The 18,880-nt window shown below is 36.7% G+C and overlaps 1 protein-coding gene across 2 annotated transcripts in view; it reads left to right on the top strand.

The window, feature by feature from the left end:
• DLG2 (discs large MAGUK scaffold protein 2) overlaps nt 1-18,880 on the top strand; it is a 1,814,300-nt gene that overhangs the window by 1,203,775 nt on the left and 591,645 nt on the right. For both annotated transcript variants that reach the window (XM_046685982.1, XM_046685984.1), the window contains exon 8: nt 15,925-15,975. In XM_046685982.1, coding sequence (XP_046541938.1) covers nt 15,925-15,975 — 51 coding nt within the window. The remainder of the gene's footprint in view (nt 1-15,924; nt 15,976-18,880) is intronic.

The raw sequence follows: 18,880 nt of genomic DNA, 5'->3' as shown, positions 1-18,880 counted from the left end.
TTCTGTTTTGATATTACTGTTTTGATCAGTTAAGAATAAAAATACATGAAATTTTGGGCCAGGCCCAGCAGCACAGCAGTTAAGTTTGCACATTCTGCTTCGATGGTTCGGGGTTTGCCAGTTCGGATCCCGGGTGTGGACATGGCACCACTTGGCAAGCTAGGCTGTGGCAGCTGTCCCTCCCACATATAAAATAGAGGAAGATGGGCAGAGATGTTAGCTCAGGGCCAGTCTTCTTCAGCAAAAAAAAAGAGGAGGAGTGGCAGCAGATGTTAGCTCAGGACTAATCTTCCTCAAAAAAAAAAAAAAGAAAGTAAAAAAATGAAAGTTTTTAAAAATTCTACTTATACATTCTCTGATATTCTTTCTTTCTTTATGTAGATACATTTTTCTGACCTATATCATTTTTTTCCTCACTGAAGAACTTCTTTTAACATTTCTTGCAATGCGGGTCTATTGGTAATATATTTTCCTAATTTTTCTTTTTTGTCTGAGAAAATCTTTATTTCTCCTTCACTTTTGAAGGATAATTCTCCACAGTACAGAATTCTGGCTTGGTGTTTTTTTTTTTTTTTTTTTCTCTCAACATTTAAAGTATTTCACTCCATTCTCTTCTTGTTTGCATTGTTTCTGGGGAAAAGTTGGAAGTAGTTCTTATCTTTGCTCTTCTGTAGTTCAGGTGCTCTTTTTCCTCTATCTTTTTTCAAAAATTTTTTGAAAATCTTTGATTTTCTGAATTTTATATATGATGTGCCTGGGTGTAGCTGCTTGTTGGCAATTAACCTGCTTGGTGTTCTCCAGGCTTCCTAGATCTGTGATTTGATATCTGACATTAATTTGGGAAAATTCTCAGTCATTATTGCTTTAAATACTACTTCTGTTCCTTTCCCTGTTTCTTCTTCTGGTATTCCCGTTACATATATGTTACATCTTTGTGTATGTCCCACAGTTCTTGGATGTTCTTTTTTTTCCCCCTAGTATTTTTTCTCTTTGCTTTTCAGTTTTTGGAGTTTCTATGATCATATCCTCAAACTCAGAGATGCTTTCCTCACCCATGCCCAGTCTACTAATGAGCCCACTAAAGATACTCTTTGTTTCTGTTACAGTATTTTTGTTATCTCTGTCATTTCGTTTTAAGTCTTTCCTAGCATTTCCATCTCTCTACTTAGATTACTCATCTGTTCTTGCATGCCGTCTACTTTTTCCATTAAGCCTCCTAGGAGATTCATTTTTTTTTTTAAACTGCTGGTCCAATAATTCCAACATTTCTGTCATATCTGACTCTGGTTTTGATACTTGTGCAGTTTCTTTAAACTGTGTGTTTTGCCTTTTATTATGCTTTGTAATTTTTTTGTCAAAAGGTGGCCCTGATACACTTGGTAAAAGTAACTGCAATAAATAGACTTTAGTAATGTAGTGGGAAGGTATCAGAGGAAAGGTAGTTGTTTATACTCTTATGATTTTGTTTCATTCTTTTAATGAGCTTGTGCCTCTGGATTGTGAATGTCACCACTGCTTCTTGGTTTTTTCCCCCCTTAAGTGGTACAGAATAGCTAAATGGTGCTGGAGTTGGTATTTCCCTTCCCCAGCTAGGTTAGACTTTGATAAAACCCTAGCAGATTAGGCTCTGGTACAATAGGCAAGCCTTGTTAAAAAGAACAGAAAGCTCTGGCGTGTTTCAAATAATTTCTTTTCCCCTTCCCCTGCTGGAAGCATGAGGGATTTTTCTCCCATTTTCACTGTGAAAATGTAGTAGGTTTACTGTAGGTAAAACTCACAAAAATGTGGGTGTAACCCCAAAGATTGAATTCCCCTGAAGTTTTTAACTCTCAAACTTGTCCACACTGAGCATCCACAATTCATCAGTTGCAGTTTATGTTTTCCTACCCTGGCACTGGTTTCTGTGGAGATTTCTGCTGTGATAACTTGTGATTCTCTATATCCACCTGTCTGTCTCTCCAGTTTTGGGGACAGTGGTTTGCTCTGTGACCTCACTTTTCTGACAGATCTAAGAAGAGGTGATTTTTTCAGTTTCTTCAGCTCTTTACACATTATGAGGCAGAGTGGTGACTTCTGTGTTCCCTACATACTAGAACAGAAACTGGAACCGCTAGTGAATTTTTCATTTCAGTTATTATGTTTTTCAACTTCAGAATTTCCATGTGATTTTATTTTATAATTTCTACTTCTTTATTGATAGTCTCTATTTGACAAGTTATTGTTGTCATATTTTCCTTTAATTTTTTAAACATGATTCCTTTAGTTCTTTGCACATTTTTATAGCTGCTTTGAAGGTGTTGTCTGCTAATTCCAACATCTGGGATGTCTCAAAAACAGCTTCTATTTACTGCTTATTTTCCTGTCATATGGGTCATACTTTCCTTTGTTTGCACATCTCATAATTTCTTTTTTGAAAGCAGATCATATGAGATAACATGTTATAGCAACTATTGATTCTGTTTTGCCCACATGCCCCTCACCCCAGATTGTTGTTTCTTTTTGCTTGTTTGTTTATATGTTTAGTCACATATCTGGGCTAGATCCATAGAATCTATCTTTCCTGCAGTGTGTAGCTGCTGATGTCTCTTTTGAATTTTCTTTATTTTTTTCTTTTTGAGTCCTGGCTTCCTAGGGCTGTCTCTAGATCAGCAGAGCATAGTGGTGAGTCAATGATTGGTCAAAGGTTATATTTAAACACCTTCAGCCAGTAGGGTTTCTGTCCTTTGCCAATGGATTTGTGTATGGGTTGGTAAATGTATTCAGATTCAAGCAGTTTACAAATCTGCCTGAGATTTTATTTTCTAATAGGTGTTATCATGACTCCTCTGCATATGTGCAAGGCCTCACATTCAGGCAGGGGTGTATAGATTGCCAGGACCTTTTCCAGTCTTTATTGAGTGTATGAATGACCTTGCATATGCACTCAGTCTTCCAGTCTGGCAGGGATATGTCAGCGCTATCAAGGCCTGCCATGACTCATGCCACAGATTTCCCTGTTAAATTTCTAGCTAATCTGGACAGCCGTAGCTTTCACCAAGCAGTGTTGCTACCTTAAGCTACCGCAGTGTTCTCTTTCACTGATATTTGCCAGCAAAATCACTGTTGTTTTCAACAATATCCCTGAGCACGAGGTTTTCCCACCTACTGCTCCAAATGAAGTTGACCCCTCTGGCAGCAAAGAGGCTGATTTTCATAGCTTTTTCGGTCCTGATATAATGATTGTACCCACAGAATTTGGGGGAGGGGAGGTGTAGGAATAGCGCCAGCCTAGAACACCACTGATTCCCACTGTTGTTAACTGAGGTTCTTGAATTAATATTTTTCAACTTCCTATATGCCTTTTAGTCAATTTTCATAGAGCAGAAATGGTTATTTTGGCAATTCTGTCCAGTTTTAAAGTTGTTCTTTAGGGAGAGGATTTGCTGAGCTCCTTACACCATCATTCTGTAGTAATAAAACAAATAGTATAATAATAATAACACTTGCCATGTGCCAGGTTGCTGTTCCAAGTATTTTACAAATTCCCTTCATTTATACTAATTCACTAATTCATTCAATCTTCAAAACCCTATGAGATTATGAACCTGTTTTACAAGTGAGGAAACTGAGGCAGATAGCTCACCACTAGTTACTGGCAGAGTCAAACACAGGCATTTTGGCTCTAGAGTATGTACTCTTGAGCACTGTGCTTTACTTCATTCTTAATTTAAAACTCCCCAAAACCTTACTGAAGTAAGTATAAATGGTATCTTATTTCACTGAAGAGGAACTGAGATTATGTAACTTCTCTACAGTCACAAACCTATTAAGTGGCCAATTTAGGGTTAGCGTAAATGTCTGACTGACTCTAAAGCCTGAAGTTGATAGACAACACATACAATCAGGGCCAAAGATTTATATAGTCACTCTGTAAACACAGAGAAACAGCATTAGCACAACCTGGCCTATGTAAATGTATGTGCATGCACAAGTGTATGTGTGTCGGAGTATGCGTGGGAAGGCGAGGGAAGAAAAGGCAGGGTTTGTGGTGCCATTAGATAGCTGGAAGGGGAGAAGAGTCATGGAAGGATTTTTGGAAGGATAAATAGAAATTACACAGGGTAAATGTGGCAAGCAAGGACATCCTAGGTGGAAGGTCATTAAGAAAAGAGATAGTACAGTAAAAGTTATGATTTTAATTTCCTTCCATCTCTTCTCCCTGCCCTACCAACTGCCTTTGATCCGTGGTGCTTTCCACCCAAGATCTGCTGTCTGATTAACTAATATGTGTTTACTGTGCTTAAGGTATTCATGGAATTTCTTTAATTTAATGTAATTCAGGATTTATGCTGGTACCCTTTTGAGTCTTCCTGTTCCAAGAGGATATTTAAGAAAACAAAAACAGCAGCAGTGTGACCATCATGCACTGTTTGGAGCTTGTACTATCACCTTTCCAGTTGGTACTGTGGCAGAACACTTAAAAGCCCTGAAGGCTGGGCAGACAAGTATTCCGAGAGAGAGAGATTTGGTGCATCCAAATCACAGCCCAGAGCTCCCTGCTATGACTAGCTGTTGTCACGGCCACAGCTTCAGTATGCATGACCCCTTCTAAACTCCCAGGATTCAGTCTGAGAAGAACTGATACAGATGTAGCAATGTGGGCTTTTAAATTTTTCTTTGAAAAATATATTGTTTATACCTTTTTTTTGGTCACTGTAAGTTTCTATTTGATCTACGTTAATTGAATCTAAAAGTAGAAAATAGGGTAACTCAAGTTCTCTGTAGGAATATTAAGCACAAGTTAACATATATGAAAGATGATTTTTATACAATTTCCTGTAAACAATAGCCATTAATCTCCCCACCTACCATCTCTCCACCGTCACCACACACGCATGCACACACTGGTTTCTCTTTGGAAAGGTGAATCGGCAGAATTTAAAGACCTAGGAAAAACTTAAAAATAATTATGGTTGATATCTTTGAGGGTTCACTAGGTAGTAAACACTAGACCTTTAGAAAATTATATCATTCGATCCTTGTACAGTGAAGGCAATGATATGAGTACAATGACTATCTCTTTTGTAAATAAGAACACCAAGGCTCAGAGAGGTTAGGTAACTCACCCAAAGTTCTATAACTAGAGAAGGGGAGAATCATGCTGTGAACCCAAGCAATCTGACTCCAGAGTCCCAGCTCCTAACCACCATGCTAAGTTGTTTTATACCATCAGGTTGAACCATGTGGAATTGCAATTTTGTAAGTCAAAAACAGTTAAATAAACATCAGTAATTTCATGATTCAGATGATCTCTCACTTTTAGAGGACAACCTACGTGTGCAGCATAATGTAGTGGAAAAGATTCAGAGTCTAAAAGATCTAGATTCACATCAAAATACCAACATTTACCACCGACCAATTTTGAGCAAGTTCTTTACTGTCTCTGAGCTGTTTACTCATCTATAAAATTGAGATAATAGTAATATCTACCCACATAAAATTGTTAAGATGAACAATTGCAATAATGTATGTGAAAATAGAATGTAAATAATACTGTTGTTAATATTATCTGAAAAAAGTTATACATAAACAGCTTGAACCTTACAATTTCCATGTTTTATCAACTGGTGAGGTGAGGGTCGGGGGAGAGAAACAGCATTAATAATCAGCTCCCTGTCAGGATCCTAAGGTACTTTGAGAAAGGTGAAATCAAATAAAGCAGCAGAATGCTTCCCCTTAGCGTCTGATCCAGAAAAATTGATCTGACCTTTTTTTGTAACAAGCAGCCCAAATTGTTTTTCCAGAGTCACAGAACTTAGAAAACTTCTTCATGTGGTCTTGATGAAATAGCCGATGAATTAGCAAGGCAATATAGCTCTACAGCTCTTTTCCAAGGTTGTAAAGATAGAGATGTTCTTTTAAAATCAGATGAAAAGAGATCATATGAGCTAGCAAAGAAGGTAGAGATAGTGACTCGATAAATATTTGTTGATTGATGGTTTGATCTTGAAGACTGCTGAAAGGGTGACCTATAGTCAGATGAAAAGGGAGACAGCTGATTGTTAGCAAGGTTTGAAGTAAAACGATTAGAGAGAAATTAAGGCAGTTCACTCCTTTGGAAACTGACAACAGTGAGTAGAACTTTTGAAGACAAAGGGATTTTAAAGATTTGTAGAAAATGAGAACCTCTTAACATAAGGTTCAATTGATTTACTTCTTCAATAACTATTTTTGAAATGACTTCTAGGGCAAGTCCTTAATGATAGATGCCTCAAGAGAAAAAATAAAAATAAAGATATAGCCTTATCTGAGAAGGAGGACAGTATATCAGGAAAGCTAAAGCACAATATAAGGAATTGGACCATGAAGAAGACTACAGGTACAGTGAGAAAGCGACTGTGTTCTGTTTGACCAGCGAGAAAGATTAGTGTTTTGCCACTTAGACTTCCCTTGATTCAAATACTAGCTGCTTCCATTCCTTCCTCCCCACTTACACGCACCCATTCTTTAATTTTGTTCAACAAATTTATATTGAGCATAGACTTGCCATCACTAAGTGATGAGAATTATGAACAAGATAGTCCTAGTTTCATGTTGCTTATGGCTGTGTAACCTTGGAGAAATTTTTAGCTTGGAAACTTGATTTCCTCAATAGTAAAATTAGCATTAAAATGTCTAGCTCTCAGGATTGTTGTCATTATTAGTTCAATTTATGATACTGCCTTGCGTGTGGTAGATACTTAACAAGAAATGGTATTAGTAGTAGTAACAGTAATAGTAGTAATCATTATTGTTATTAGCATTTTAGAGAAGATTATAGAGAACAGAGTAATGATTTTTCAGGGCATTGATAAGAAAAATCTTTTTAACTTTATGGAAGAGACAGCCTTTGGCTGACAGGAATGGGAGCTCCTCACGTCTCCCAATAGAACCTAGCTCCATGAGGAAGAGAGCTTTGTTTTGTTTATTATTGTATTCCTAGGACCTAACATAGTGCCTGGGAAATTCTAAGCATTCAAAAGTATTTTTCTAAATTAATTAGGATTTTAAAAGCATAGATTAAATAAAGACATTTGGGGTAGAGTGTATGCCATTAATAAAGATGTCAAAGAGAGGAGGTGCTTCATATAAGTTCAGCACAATTGCTTGACTAGAAAATACTTTAGAAGATAAGAAGTAGGGTCTGTAGCTAGAAAGGTAGGTTGAGGACAGCTGGTGGATGATCTGGAATGTTCTTTAAGGATAAAGAAAAATTAGTTAAAGCTACTTGAGCAGCAAAATTATATAATGAAAACATTGCTTTTTTAGGGAGATAAATCTCAAAGGATATGAAGACTAGACTGATGTTGAAAAATGATAGAGGCAGAAGTATTTTTAGGAAATTATATCAATGATCTTAAGAAAGTGATAATTAGGACTTGAAATAGGATGTTGAGTATTGATAACAAATGTAAAGAGTATATATGAAAAAGGGGATTTCCTTAACAGATATATAGAGTATCCTGAAGGAAATGATGGTTATAATTAGGTAAGTTGATTACTTCTGTTATAGACTTGTTGAGACTGAGGTGATACTAGGGCATTTAGAAAACAGTTGAGCGTGATGAAATCTCAGGTAAAGATTGTATAATAATAAAGGACAGACCTTGGTGAATGCTCATATCTGGCAAGAGGAAAAAAATGATCATAAATGCAGCAGAGAGAGCAGTAAAGGGGAGACCAGCAAGGATATCAACCAGGTGACAGAGGAAAGGGGAGTTTTAAAGGGTGCTCACTCCAGAGGGTTAAATACTGCATGAAAGCCGGGAGAATGAAGGCTAGGAAAACATTATTGTATTCAAATGTGGAAAAGTCTTTGCTGATCCTGAAGAGCTCAGCTTTTGGGTGGTGGTGGAATACAAACCAGGTTGCAGGGGTTTGAAGAGGGAAGCTCAGAATGAATGACTGACATTCTGCCTCATACTATGGTTGTATTATACCCAAGTAAAAGAGAAAATATTCTGGGCTAACTGCTTACATCATCATATTTGTGAAGTCTCATTTTATGGTTCAGAACTAATTTAGTTTTTGTTTCTCCAAACCTTTTGCCCATGTACTTTAAGCTCTTAATTCTCTTGGACGCTTTGCTTGCAACTGACCAAGTGGTTCATATATGGGGGTGGTGAGGTGTGTGGGGGTGGGGGAGCTTGATGAGACAAAAACCTGGTGCATCCTGATGTTTTCACAGCCGTTGATTGATGGTGTTCTTTACACCATTTACTGCTCTCAGAAGTATGTTCAAACTTATGGAATATTTAAACCCAAAGAGGAAAACCTCCTGCCTCGGGCTAGAGCTGAGTGAAAACATTAGAACCACCTGTTATTACACCATCCAGCATATGGTGCAAAGCAAGGGAGGAAAGCTGGGAAGAAATGTGCCGTTTCCAAATCAGAGGCAAATCCAATTCTGAATTTATTAAGTGACTATATTTTTCCCTCATTATAGAATCCTCTAATCAAGAAAACTTTGTATATCTAAGTTGATTTTCTTTTTATACATGTAAGAACCCTAAGCTGTTTTCTTTGATTTCTCCTGACAGAAATACCAGGGAAAATTTTATCATAACTTTACAGATAAAAAGCTACTAAATTTAAAAGAAAAAAAACCTGTGGTTTCTAATTAAGTTAAAAAAATATATAGTAATTATTGTCTATGATCACTTTCCTAGGTCCAAAGTTCTAACTTCTTAATAACCAGGGCAGAGAAAATAACAAAATCAAAAGAAAATTGTTTAATAATGGAACAAATTGTAGGATACTGATTGATTTGTTCTCATTTGGTTGAAGCTTGTGATTTAGCAGGTCACTGAGCTCAGAAGATTTTTTTTAATTAAGATTCAAAGTTTAACTTGAAATCAGGGTTTCCTGTTACAGCACATTCAGGTGAATAATAAAAATGGTGCTCTTACCAAAATTAGAATCTTAACTAAGAATATCAATAATTATTTTTATAGTTTGAGTGTTTATTGAAAGTAAGAAATACTATGATTAGCTTCTTGTAAAACTGCATGTTTTTAAACCAATCTCATTATAGCTAAATAGTATTCATAAAATAACCAGAATCATACATTAGATCAAAACAGGTGCTCTACAAAGCTTAAACAGATCTTTTTCTTACTACTAAGTGTTTAAGTGAACAGTATTTGACATTTAGACAAATGTGTATAATATGTAACAAAGATGAATTCTAACAGCTTGCAAGTGACAGAACTGATATTGGAATCCAGGCCATTTGTATTCTAGAATCGAAGCTTTTAATTTTTATGTGATAATGCCTCTTAACATGAAGAGAGGGCACAATTTCAGGCAGTGAAGATAATCCAGGAGAAGGGACATTGGTTCAAGAAAGTGATGGACAGCTTAGTTGTGTGCTGCAGACCTCCAGGCTTTGTCTAATGATGCCCTCCTCCTGATTAGAGCTTCCATGCTGGTAGATTGACTTCCGCTTTTTCAGTACTTGATTGTTTTTCATCCATTCAGCAGACACATTTAAAGTTAAATGTGATAAAAAGATGGAGATAATGAACATCAGCCTTCTCCAGTTGCTCTTTCTTTTGAATTACTGTGGAGCAAAACTCCATTACCTTTTTGTTGTTTTTCTTTTTCAAAGAGATAAACTATGTTTTATTTACCCTAGAAGCCTTGAAATCTTTGAAGAGTAGAAATGGGGAACATGGTGATGGTGATGTCTTTCAGTGGAGCCAAGGAAAGCAAGTGATACTGCCATTTAGTTCCCTCTCTAATGGAGAACCTTACAGATTAAGGGGAAGGGACGTGGCAGACATACATGGTGGTTAGAAAGCTACCAGCTGGTAGAATTATGGGTTGTCAATTGGGATCTTTGGAATAGAGAGTAGTAGAAGAATCTATAATAAGATCTGGGCAAGTGTACCTTGACCAAAGTGAGAGGCAAAGTAAATATGATTTAAACAGTAGGTGAGGAAAAAAGCTCTGATGCTAGAAGGTCAGAGCAGGGAGGGACCTCAGAGATCGTTTGTCTGCATGAGAAAATTGAAGCACCATGACTTGCCCAAGTTTACCAGCATGTTAAACCACAGAATCAAGACTACAGTACAGATCTGGCTCTGCTCTCTCCAGCAGAGCACTCTGAAGAAGTGGTTTATGCTGCTCCCTCTGTCTTGGTAGGTCCTTCTCTTTCCTACCCATTCTGATGAACACCTGCCCATGAACACATTCAGTCCACTCTACCTCCTCTATGTAGCCTTTTCTGACTCCCTCCCAGTGCACTCACCTGTTCCCTCCTCTGTGTCAGCTTTGCAGCTGCTACAATCTACAGGCATCTGCCATAGCACCCATAACATTTTGCGTGTTTTTGTTCATTAGCCTCCCTCTACTACACTGAGTTCTTTGAGGGCAGGAACCATATTTCATTCGTCTTGGTATCACCAGGGCTTATTGTCATACCTAACTTGTGGTGGGTGCTCAATAAATGTTAATGTTTTAATTCATCTCTTCGGTATTTAAGTTAGAAATTATTGATACATGTATATAAAAAGTTTCCTGAGATAGAGAGATTAATTCAAGCCATATGTCATAGGAACAGACAGCAGTTGTTAGGGGTTACTTGAAGATGGAGAAGAGTTCAATGACAATTCAGTTTTTGGAGTTCTCCAATGACTGGGTTCTGAAGATTTTTCTGGAGACTTATGAACAAGGCATGGTGCCAGAAGCTACAGTGGTACAAAAATGAGTAAGATACTATCTGTACCATCATTAAGGTAGGATGTAAGGAATGCAATGAGAACAGCCTTAGGGAAGTGAGTGCCAGTAGCAGAGCAAAATAATGGTCAAGTCTAGGCAAGAGAATGTTAAAAATAAAATACAAGATTGAATGGACAGAAGACTGAAAGTCCAGTTGAGGTATATTCTCAATGAAGGCCACACTGACCTGATGTGGGAGAGAAAGCTGAGGATTACTATCCACGAGGCAGTTCATCTTAGATGGGTTCAGGAAAGAAGGGTTTATGTTAGAAAAGGATTTTAGTGGATTTTGTAGAAGAAAACAAGCTGTTTGCTTATTAAGTGATATTTTGTATTATTGGGGAAATTATCCAATGTTCAATATTTGATCAAATAAGTCTTGTGACCCTTGTAGATTATTATCCAGAACTATTTAGAATAGCTCTCACTACTGAAGACCTACTATGTGCCAGGCAGTTTATATGTGTAATCTCATTTATTCCTCCCAATAATTTCATGAAGAGGATTATGTGAGATTATAGCTGTAATTTCTTTATCACTTAAGATGTGTGCTAAGTGTTTCACCTAAATTACCTAATTTAATCCTCACAATGACCATAAGAGGGAAGTACTTGTAAGTACCATTCTACACATGAGGAGATTAAGATTTTGAGAGATTAAAGAAATTGCCCACATTTGCATATCTCATAAATATTGAAACTAAGATTCAAATCTGTGTCTTTTTAATTTTTTTTTTTTTACTCTGGAACTCATTTTCTTACCTGCTAAGAATAAGAGAATACCTAGGAGATTCAAGTCTAAGGAGCATAAAGCATCATGTCATGTTTGCTGTAAAATGTCCTCCAATGGGACAGAGGAATAAATATTGGCAAGGTACTAGGACAGAGGAATGCAAATGAGCATGATTGTGTGTCTACTTGCCGGAGCATTTGATGATGATTGTGACTCTGTGCAGTAAGGGCCCCTGAGAAGAGCTGATCTCAGAGGTGAGAATATCTAAGCTGGGAATGCCAAAAGGCCTGGGCCCTGTAGGAATTGCATCTGCGTTAGCAACAAGGGTCTTCTCTGAGAACATCAGGTTTTATTTACCCAACAAATCTCATTTATTGATTCATTGATTATTCTATTTCCTTATTCACTTAGTCACTGTGCATCTGTGTGGTAAGCACTGTGTTATATCCTGCAGCCACAGATGAAACAGGGTGACGTGGGCCCTGTCTTGCTCTGGGAGTGGCAAGAGGCCGTGGAAACCAGATGCCTTGGTTTCTGTGATCATGACATACCTGCAAAAGTCCCACGGCAGCTTTATATGCTAAAACCATAAGATTCAGAGGTGTCTTGTTTACTATATCATAATTACTCATAATAAAGGGCAGAATTGCTGTATCATCCATCATATTCTATGCTACTGAGGAATTGATTCTACAGACACAATACATACTAAGCAGATCTGCACAGACCTTGCATGTGGCAACAGTAGAGCTGTGGCTCTAGTCTACCTCTATATATCTTAAAATCTTTATTTTCTCAGTACCTGTCCCACCACTTGGCACATTACGCACGCTCAATAGTTGCTCATTGTGTAGAATTGTGTTTAGTCTTAAGAAGCCAACACTTTGATATTCTTGTTTTATCATTTATTATAATATGTGATATGGGGATGTATAAAAATTCATTCATTTCAGATTTTAATATGCTGTTAGCTTTAATGGAATTACAAATGTCACAAAGAACAAAAAATTCAGAGAAATCATTACTTAATATTCTAAATAAAGAGTATTAAAACATGGAATAGTTCATATGTGTTATTCATGAAAAATCTCTTTTCAGAAGATAAAAATACATCTCAAAATCAAATTATAACATCATACAGGCAGGTGGTGACTATAGCACTGAAGGGAAAAAAAGGCAGTGAAGTTAACTAAAGGCTGTTAGAGAGAAAAAAATATGTAAAACAGTCAAAGTTTATGAAATTAGAGCTTTAAATGCCAAGTTTGAATTTGAGTAGGTCACTCTCTTGTGTTAACTTCCATATGATGCCAGGAAGGCTGCATGCCCAGAACAGTGCAGGACAATGTGTGGCATCAATTTGATTTTCTAGCCACCATAGAAACCTGCCAGCTGTCACCATACAACCATGAGGTTCAGAAAAATCAAGTATCTGAAAAAAACCAGATTTTTCAGTACTGGGAAATTCCATCTACTTTATTGACCCTCCATGTCTACAAAAATGCCAGTCCTCTCACTTTTCTAGTCTTCAAGGTGAAAAGGAGGCTGTTAGTGATGGTCAGGGCTGGAGTTGGAATAATAGGAACCCTATCCAGGTAGCTCTTCAGTCCCCAAACTGTCAGCAGCATAAAGCATTACCTGGGTGCTTAAATATCACAGGAAGAGTCACTGGTCAAGACCAGTAACAGAAAAATGTATTTGGCAGAACTCTTTTCTGGAAGAAAGATTTGTGAATTGAAAGCCATATTGATAAACTGATTAGGGGTAGAGTGAGGCCACCCAGGCAAGCTGAGACAATAGATTGTCTGTAAACCTCCTGGAAGATGATGGGAGCCATTCACACCACAGGATTTTTTGGTTTTGCAGAATGAGAATACACAAAATTATGGCTCGGAAGGAGTTACTGTTCATCCTTCTTGGCTCTTTATCACTTAATAAGCAGCCACTCCTCTGAATAAATGTGAAAGATATTTAAAGAATATTGTATTGGTGCACTTATTTAAAAAGTTACTAAATTTTCACAAATGTCGCAGCCCACTCTTACGTACTTCTGATTAAACTGAAGGTATTCTTAGTTCTTCTTTCTATCTCATCATTTCCCCAAGGTCTTTGCCAAAGGAGGTTGTAGGATTTCTTGTCTTTGGAGTCCTTAGGCAGAACATAGATCATGCTCTCCTAGTGATGAAAAAGTAAACATTAGAATCTCTTAAATGTCTTTCCTAAACTCCCTCGCTGGCTCTTGTTATTCCATGTTTTAAATGCTTCTTAATTAAAGGTTGAAATACTGCCTCACCTACACTAAAATCTTTTACTCCTTTATAATTTCACTAAATCTTATTGTAATCGTGGAATGCTTTCTTATAAAATCAAGATTACATCCCCACCCAGATGTCGTCTTGCCTTCTTATGAAGCAATCCAGGATACTATTGAATTATGCAAATAACATTATTTTCTTGGATTGAAAACCAAAGACCCATGGAGTAAATATAAGCCTGTAATTGTTCATCTAGCTGACCAGTGAACTTTACTACCTTCAGGATATCTATATATAATACCTCTAGGATCTAAGAGTCAGCATGTACAGTCATAACAATGTTAAGCAAAGATTTTGGTAGACCATGACTATGCAATGTATGCCACTAAAATATTCTTGTCTTTTAAGCACTTCCTAGCAGAATTTCTTTCACCTTGAGCCATTAGAGATTCATTATGAGAGGCTTGTTTTCTTCTCTTTGAAGTTGTTTTTTCTCCCCTGTTTGCAGCACTTTAATAATGTGAGGTGCTGCATGCTAGAGAAGCACTGAGGCAAGGAAAGGCTTCATGGAGCCACACTGAGAGAATTGAAACACCTCCCCATAATTCAGCCTTCCCTTTCCGTCCTCCTTCTGTCACCTAAAGAAAGTTATAACAAACAAACAAAAAAAGAATTAATATGGAAACACACGCAAACAGGGAGTTGGGGTTTTGTTTTTTACTTTTACATATGAAGAACAAAAGACCTCCACAAAGCTGCTGAAGGCTTCTAACACGATCAGGTCCTTTTCTGAGTCATTAAGTTGCTGAAGCCCAGAAAATCAAACTTGGTTTAAGGCTGTTTGATAATGTAGTAACACAGTAAAATGGGATTCACCAATTAGCTCGTGTCATTAGAAACTCAAAAACATGCTCTAAGTGGCTGGTGGACACACATCAGTAAAATCTGTTGTCGTTCTTTGTATTTGCTGCTTATAGTTATAATTACACCTTCAGTTAATGATCCTACACCCAAATTCTTTATGGAAGAGAATCCACAAATTTCTGTGTTTATAAATCATATAAATAAATTAATTACTTAGTTCAGTCAGTCATTCATTCACTCCTTTTTTTTTCCTTCATCAACTCTTTTTTGCCAGGCTCTATAAGGTAACGGGGCTATCTGGTCCCTGCCTCCATGGAGCTCTCAATCTACAAGAACTACACTGAAGTTCTTCTAAAGAAGGGAAAGTAAACTGAGGTTAAAACACTACAAAAAGTCTGGTTTTTAGTTAAAAATTAGACTTTCTGGCTGATTTCTAAATGCTAATGGTGTTGCCGAGACACATACAAGAAAAAAGAAACAGCCAATTCAAGAATTTTCTTGCTCAGAGGTTTGCCTGGCTGAGGACTCTGTGATAGATAAAAATGGGAACTGAATATTTGTTAGATTATTTTAAAGCACTTCTTTACATATTCTGTATGCATATCTGTTGGAATCTGAGGCATGTGTTATATGTTGCCTGACTATATTTAAAATGTATTTCTGTAAATTCAAATCAATTCAAGGGTTGGTTGGGTGGTTAAAATGGTTCCTCACTAGGAATTTCAAACATGTCCTACTTTGCTCTTTTCTTATTGTTACTGAAGCACACGGGCATGGTTACATGGTCCAGGGCTTCCTAATAAATATAACAAGAGGATAATCAGGATGAATTACCTGAGCTTGAGCCAATAAAGAAAAGGCATTCCTTATCTGATGTGGTCATTCTTAGTGCTATTTTACAGCAAAAAATGACACATGGTTGTGCTGCCCTTACCACTGATGTTTTTAAGGTCATATTTTGGTGTTCATTCTTGGAAATTTAAAGAGATATTAGGAAATTATTTCCCTCGTAACTGTAACACTGCCCCCAGATGGTTTATTCTTTGTAAACTCACAAGGCATATTTTGTATTGCTTTACTGCTTGCTCTACCCCAAATATCACAGAATTCTGAGGGATGCGATAAGCTTTAATTATTTTTTGTAGAGTCTCACTCATATATTTTAGAATAGCTTAGATTATATTTTATTTGGATGAAAACGTACAATTACAAACATCAATGAAGTATGATTTATTCATACCCAGAATGAAGCTTACCCCCCAAGTGTTTTTAAAAATGCACCTGTCTCCCTCTCATTATGTATTTCATCATTCTCTTTCTTTTTTCCTATTTACAGGTCAATGGGACAGAAATTGAATATGAGTTTGAAGAAATTACATTGGAGAGGGTAAGAAAAATTCAATAATCCGAAACCCCAATCTTGCATCCTAATGGGTTGTCTTGTGGAATTATACAATTGTGTATTATACCCTGGAAGTTTCCAAAAGGACTCACAATGAGAATATTAATGAAATGCTTGCAGTGGAGGGCATGGAGACAACCAGACCAAATCACCAGCATATTCAGTATGTAGATTGCGTTGCCAGGATTTGGAGAAATAAATGGTGAAAACAGAAACGTTCAGTGAGCTTGTGCAGTGCTTTTTTCCTATTGTTTTCATTATTAATGTTTTGCCATACATTTTTTAGATACATTACAAAATATTCTCAGTTATATGATATTATCACTATCATCATAACTACCATTACCATGCATTTTTTAGTTTAAAAAAAGCGATGGATTTTAAATCCATCCCCATAGAGAAAAACACAGCAACCCTACAGATCTCTGAAAGTATGCTGTTAAGGCCCTACCAAGGCTTCGACAAATTAGGGAAGTTCTTTGCAAAACAACCCTAATTTATAAAGATATTTTATGAAACAGTAAGAGAAAGGCTGAAGACTATCTGAGAAAAAAAAAACGACCAAAAGGCATAAACAGGGCATTCATCAAAGAAGAAAAGGCCAATAGCAGATGAAAACCTGTTCAACCTTATTAATAAACAAAGAAAACAATGGTACCAAACCGTTTTTGTCTACCCAGTTTACGAAAATTTAAAAGGAAGTTTAATATTCACTGCCATTGAATGGGCCTGGAAATTGGTGCAACTTAAAAGAGCAATTTGAAAAAATGGATCAAAAGCCTTAAAATGGGTACTTTTTGACCCAGAAATTGCACTTACAGAAATGTGCAAATACACAAAGAATGGTCTTATTATTATTGTTTACAGTAATAAAGATTGAAAAAGATAATTGTTTTATAATATATGTCCAAATAATAGAAAATTGTATTAAATTATATTGCAATATTATTTTAAAAAATATTTAATTGGGGCCTGCCTGAGTGGTGTAGTGGTTAAGTTCACGCACTCTGCTTTGGTGGCCTGATGTTCACCAGTTCAGATCCCAGGCATGGACCTAGCACCACTTATCACGCCATGCTGTGGCAGGTGTACTACCTATAAAAGAGAAGAAGATGGGCATAGATGTTTGCTCAGGGCCAATCTTCCTCAGCAAAAAAAGAGGAGGATTGGTGGCAGATGTTAGCTCAGGGCTAGTCTTCCTAAAAAAAACCCAAAAAGATGTAATTACAAGAATAAAAAGTTCTAAGTAGACTATATTATTAAATTAAAAAATGAAGTTTTAAAATGATGTTTAAAATGTAATTCAATAAACACAAACAATAAACTACATGTGCATAATATACATTCTTAAATATGTACATAAAGCCTGGAAGGGAAAAATGTTAAAAGTGGTCAACTGTTTTTATGGACTTTTGAGTAATTTTTAGTTTCTTCTTTTTGTTTATATTCATTTCCTAAACTTTCCAGAACAAACATATAATACATTTATAATAAGAAATAAAAATGTAAGTATTTTTCCTAAGCTATCATTCAAATATGAATTCAGACTGAGATTTACACTTAAATTTATATTTCCTTTTAAGTTTACTGATTATTCACTTTCCTGAGTCAGAGAATTCTCATTCTCAGCCTAATTTTTATTGAATGTGAGTGGTTTTAAAAGGAAATTTAAAAGTTTAAGTGTTTGACAGATAGGTTCTTTAAAACTTCCATTATGAACTTTGGTACAATTTTAATGGTATGCTAAATGGAGAAAAGTGAGACTTATAGAAAATTAGCCGAAATGAGAAAAAAGAACATATTTCTCCTTCTAAATCACTTGTCTCTCTAGGATTGGCTATATAATTTGTGGTATGTGTGCAAAATTAAAATGTGGGGCTCTTGTTTAAAAATTAGTAAGAATTAAAAGATAACAGCCGGGCGTTAAACTAAATGTGGCCCGTCTTAAATTCAAGACTCTTTTTGACTGCACAGATCTCACACTCCTGAGGCTAGCTCCTCTCCCTCCTTTCACCTCACACACATAAACACCTTGAATATAACACCATTTACTTGCCCTGGTCTTATAGGTCAAACAATAGAGTCTAATGTTGGTGTAAGGTAGAACATTCAGTAGGAGTCAGTTGTGGATTCTAGTCTGTGTTCTGACACTTACTTGCTTTATGATCTAGCATGTCAGCTCACGTCCTGCCCTAGGTTACAAGGCATACTCCAAACCTTGTCATTGCCATTAACCGCACTTCCTCTAAAACCTCTATGTCGAGTGTTATCTTCTCTGAACAGCACCTCCTCTCTGCCCTTATCATTTATTCTGTTACCCTGCTCCAAAAATTCTTCAATCCCATTGGGACCTCGAATCACTGATTTCACCATTTCCCTCCCGTTTTCACTCTTCTTCATGCCCTTCCTTCCCTCCTCCCTCAGCACATATTTCTTGGTCCACCACTCGATTTCTCCCTCTCATACACTCTTAATGTTTTTTCTCCTCTCTCCCTCTTTGTGTTCAAAACCTCAGCCCTGGTTAATCTACCTTGTTTAAACCAGTGTCTTCCTACCAACTCCATTGCTGGTACCTGGCAATGGAACATGGCTAGAGAAGTACTCAGTCATCTCACTTTAAATTTATAACTGTTGGGTTCAAGTGAACTCTCAAAATATCCTAGCAATTCTTGTACATTTCTTTAGAAAAATCATTTTCTCATTCTCTGAGACAACAATTTCACTTATTTGCTTTCCTCAAATGTCAAGCACACTCTCCCTCATCCTGACTTTCAGGTGTTGACTTCTCTTCATATGTCCTTGAGAAAATCCAAACAGTCAAATGAAAACCATCTTACTTTCCTATCATCAGGTTCACTAGTGTGCTCTCCCTGTTACAATGAAGGAATTT

This window comes from Equus quagga, chromosome 14, assembly GCF_021613505.1.
Source record: "Equus quagga isolate Etosha38 chromosome 14, UCLA_HA_Equagga_1.0, whole genome shotgun sequence".
Taxonomy (NCBI): domain Eukaryota; kingdom Metazoa; phylum Chordata; class Mammalia; order Perissodactyla; family Equidae; genus Equus; species Equus quagga.
This window is presented reverse-complemented; position numbering and strand designations above follow the sequence as displayed.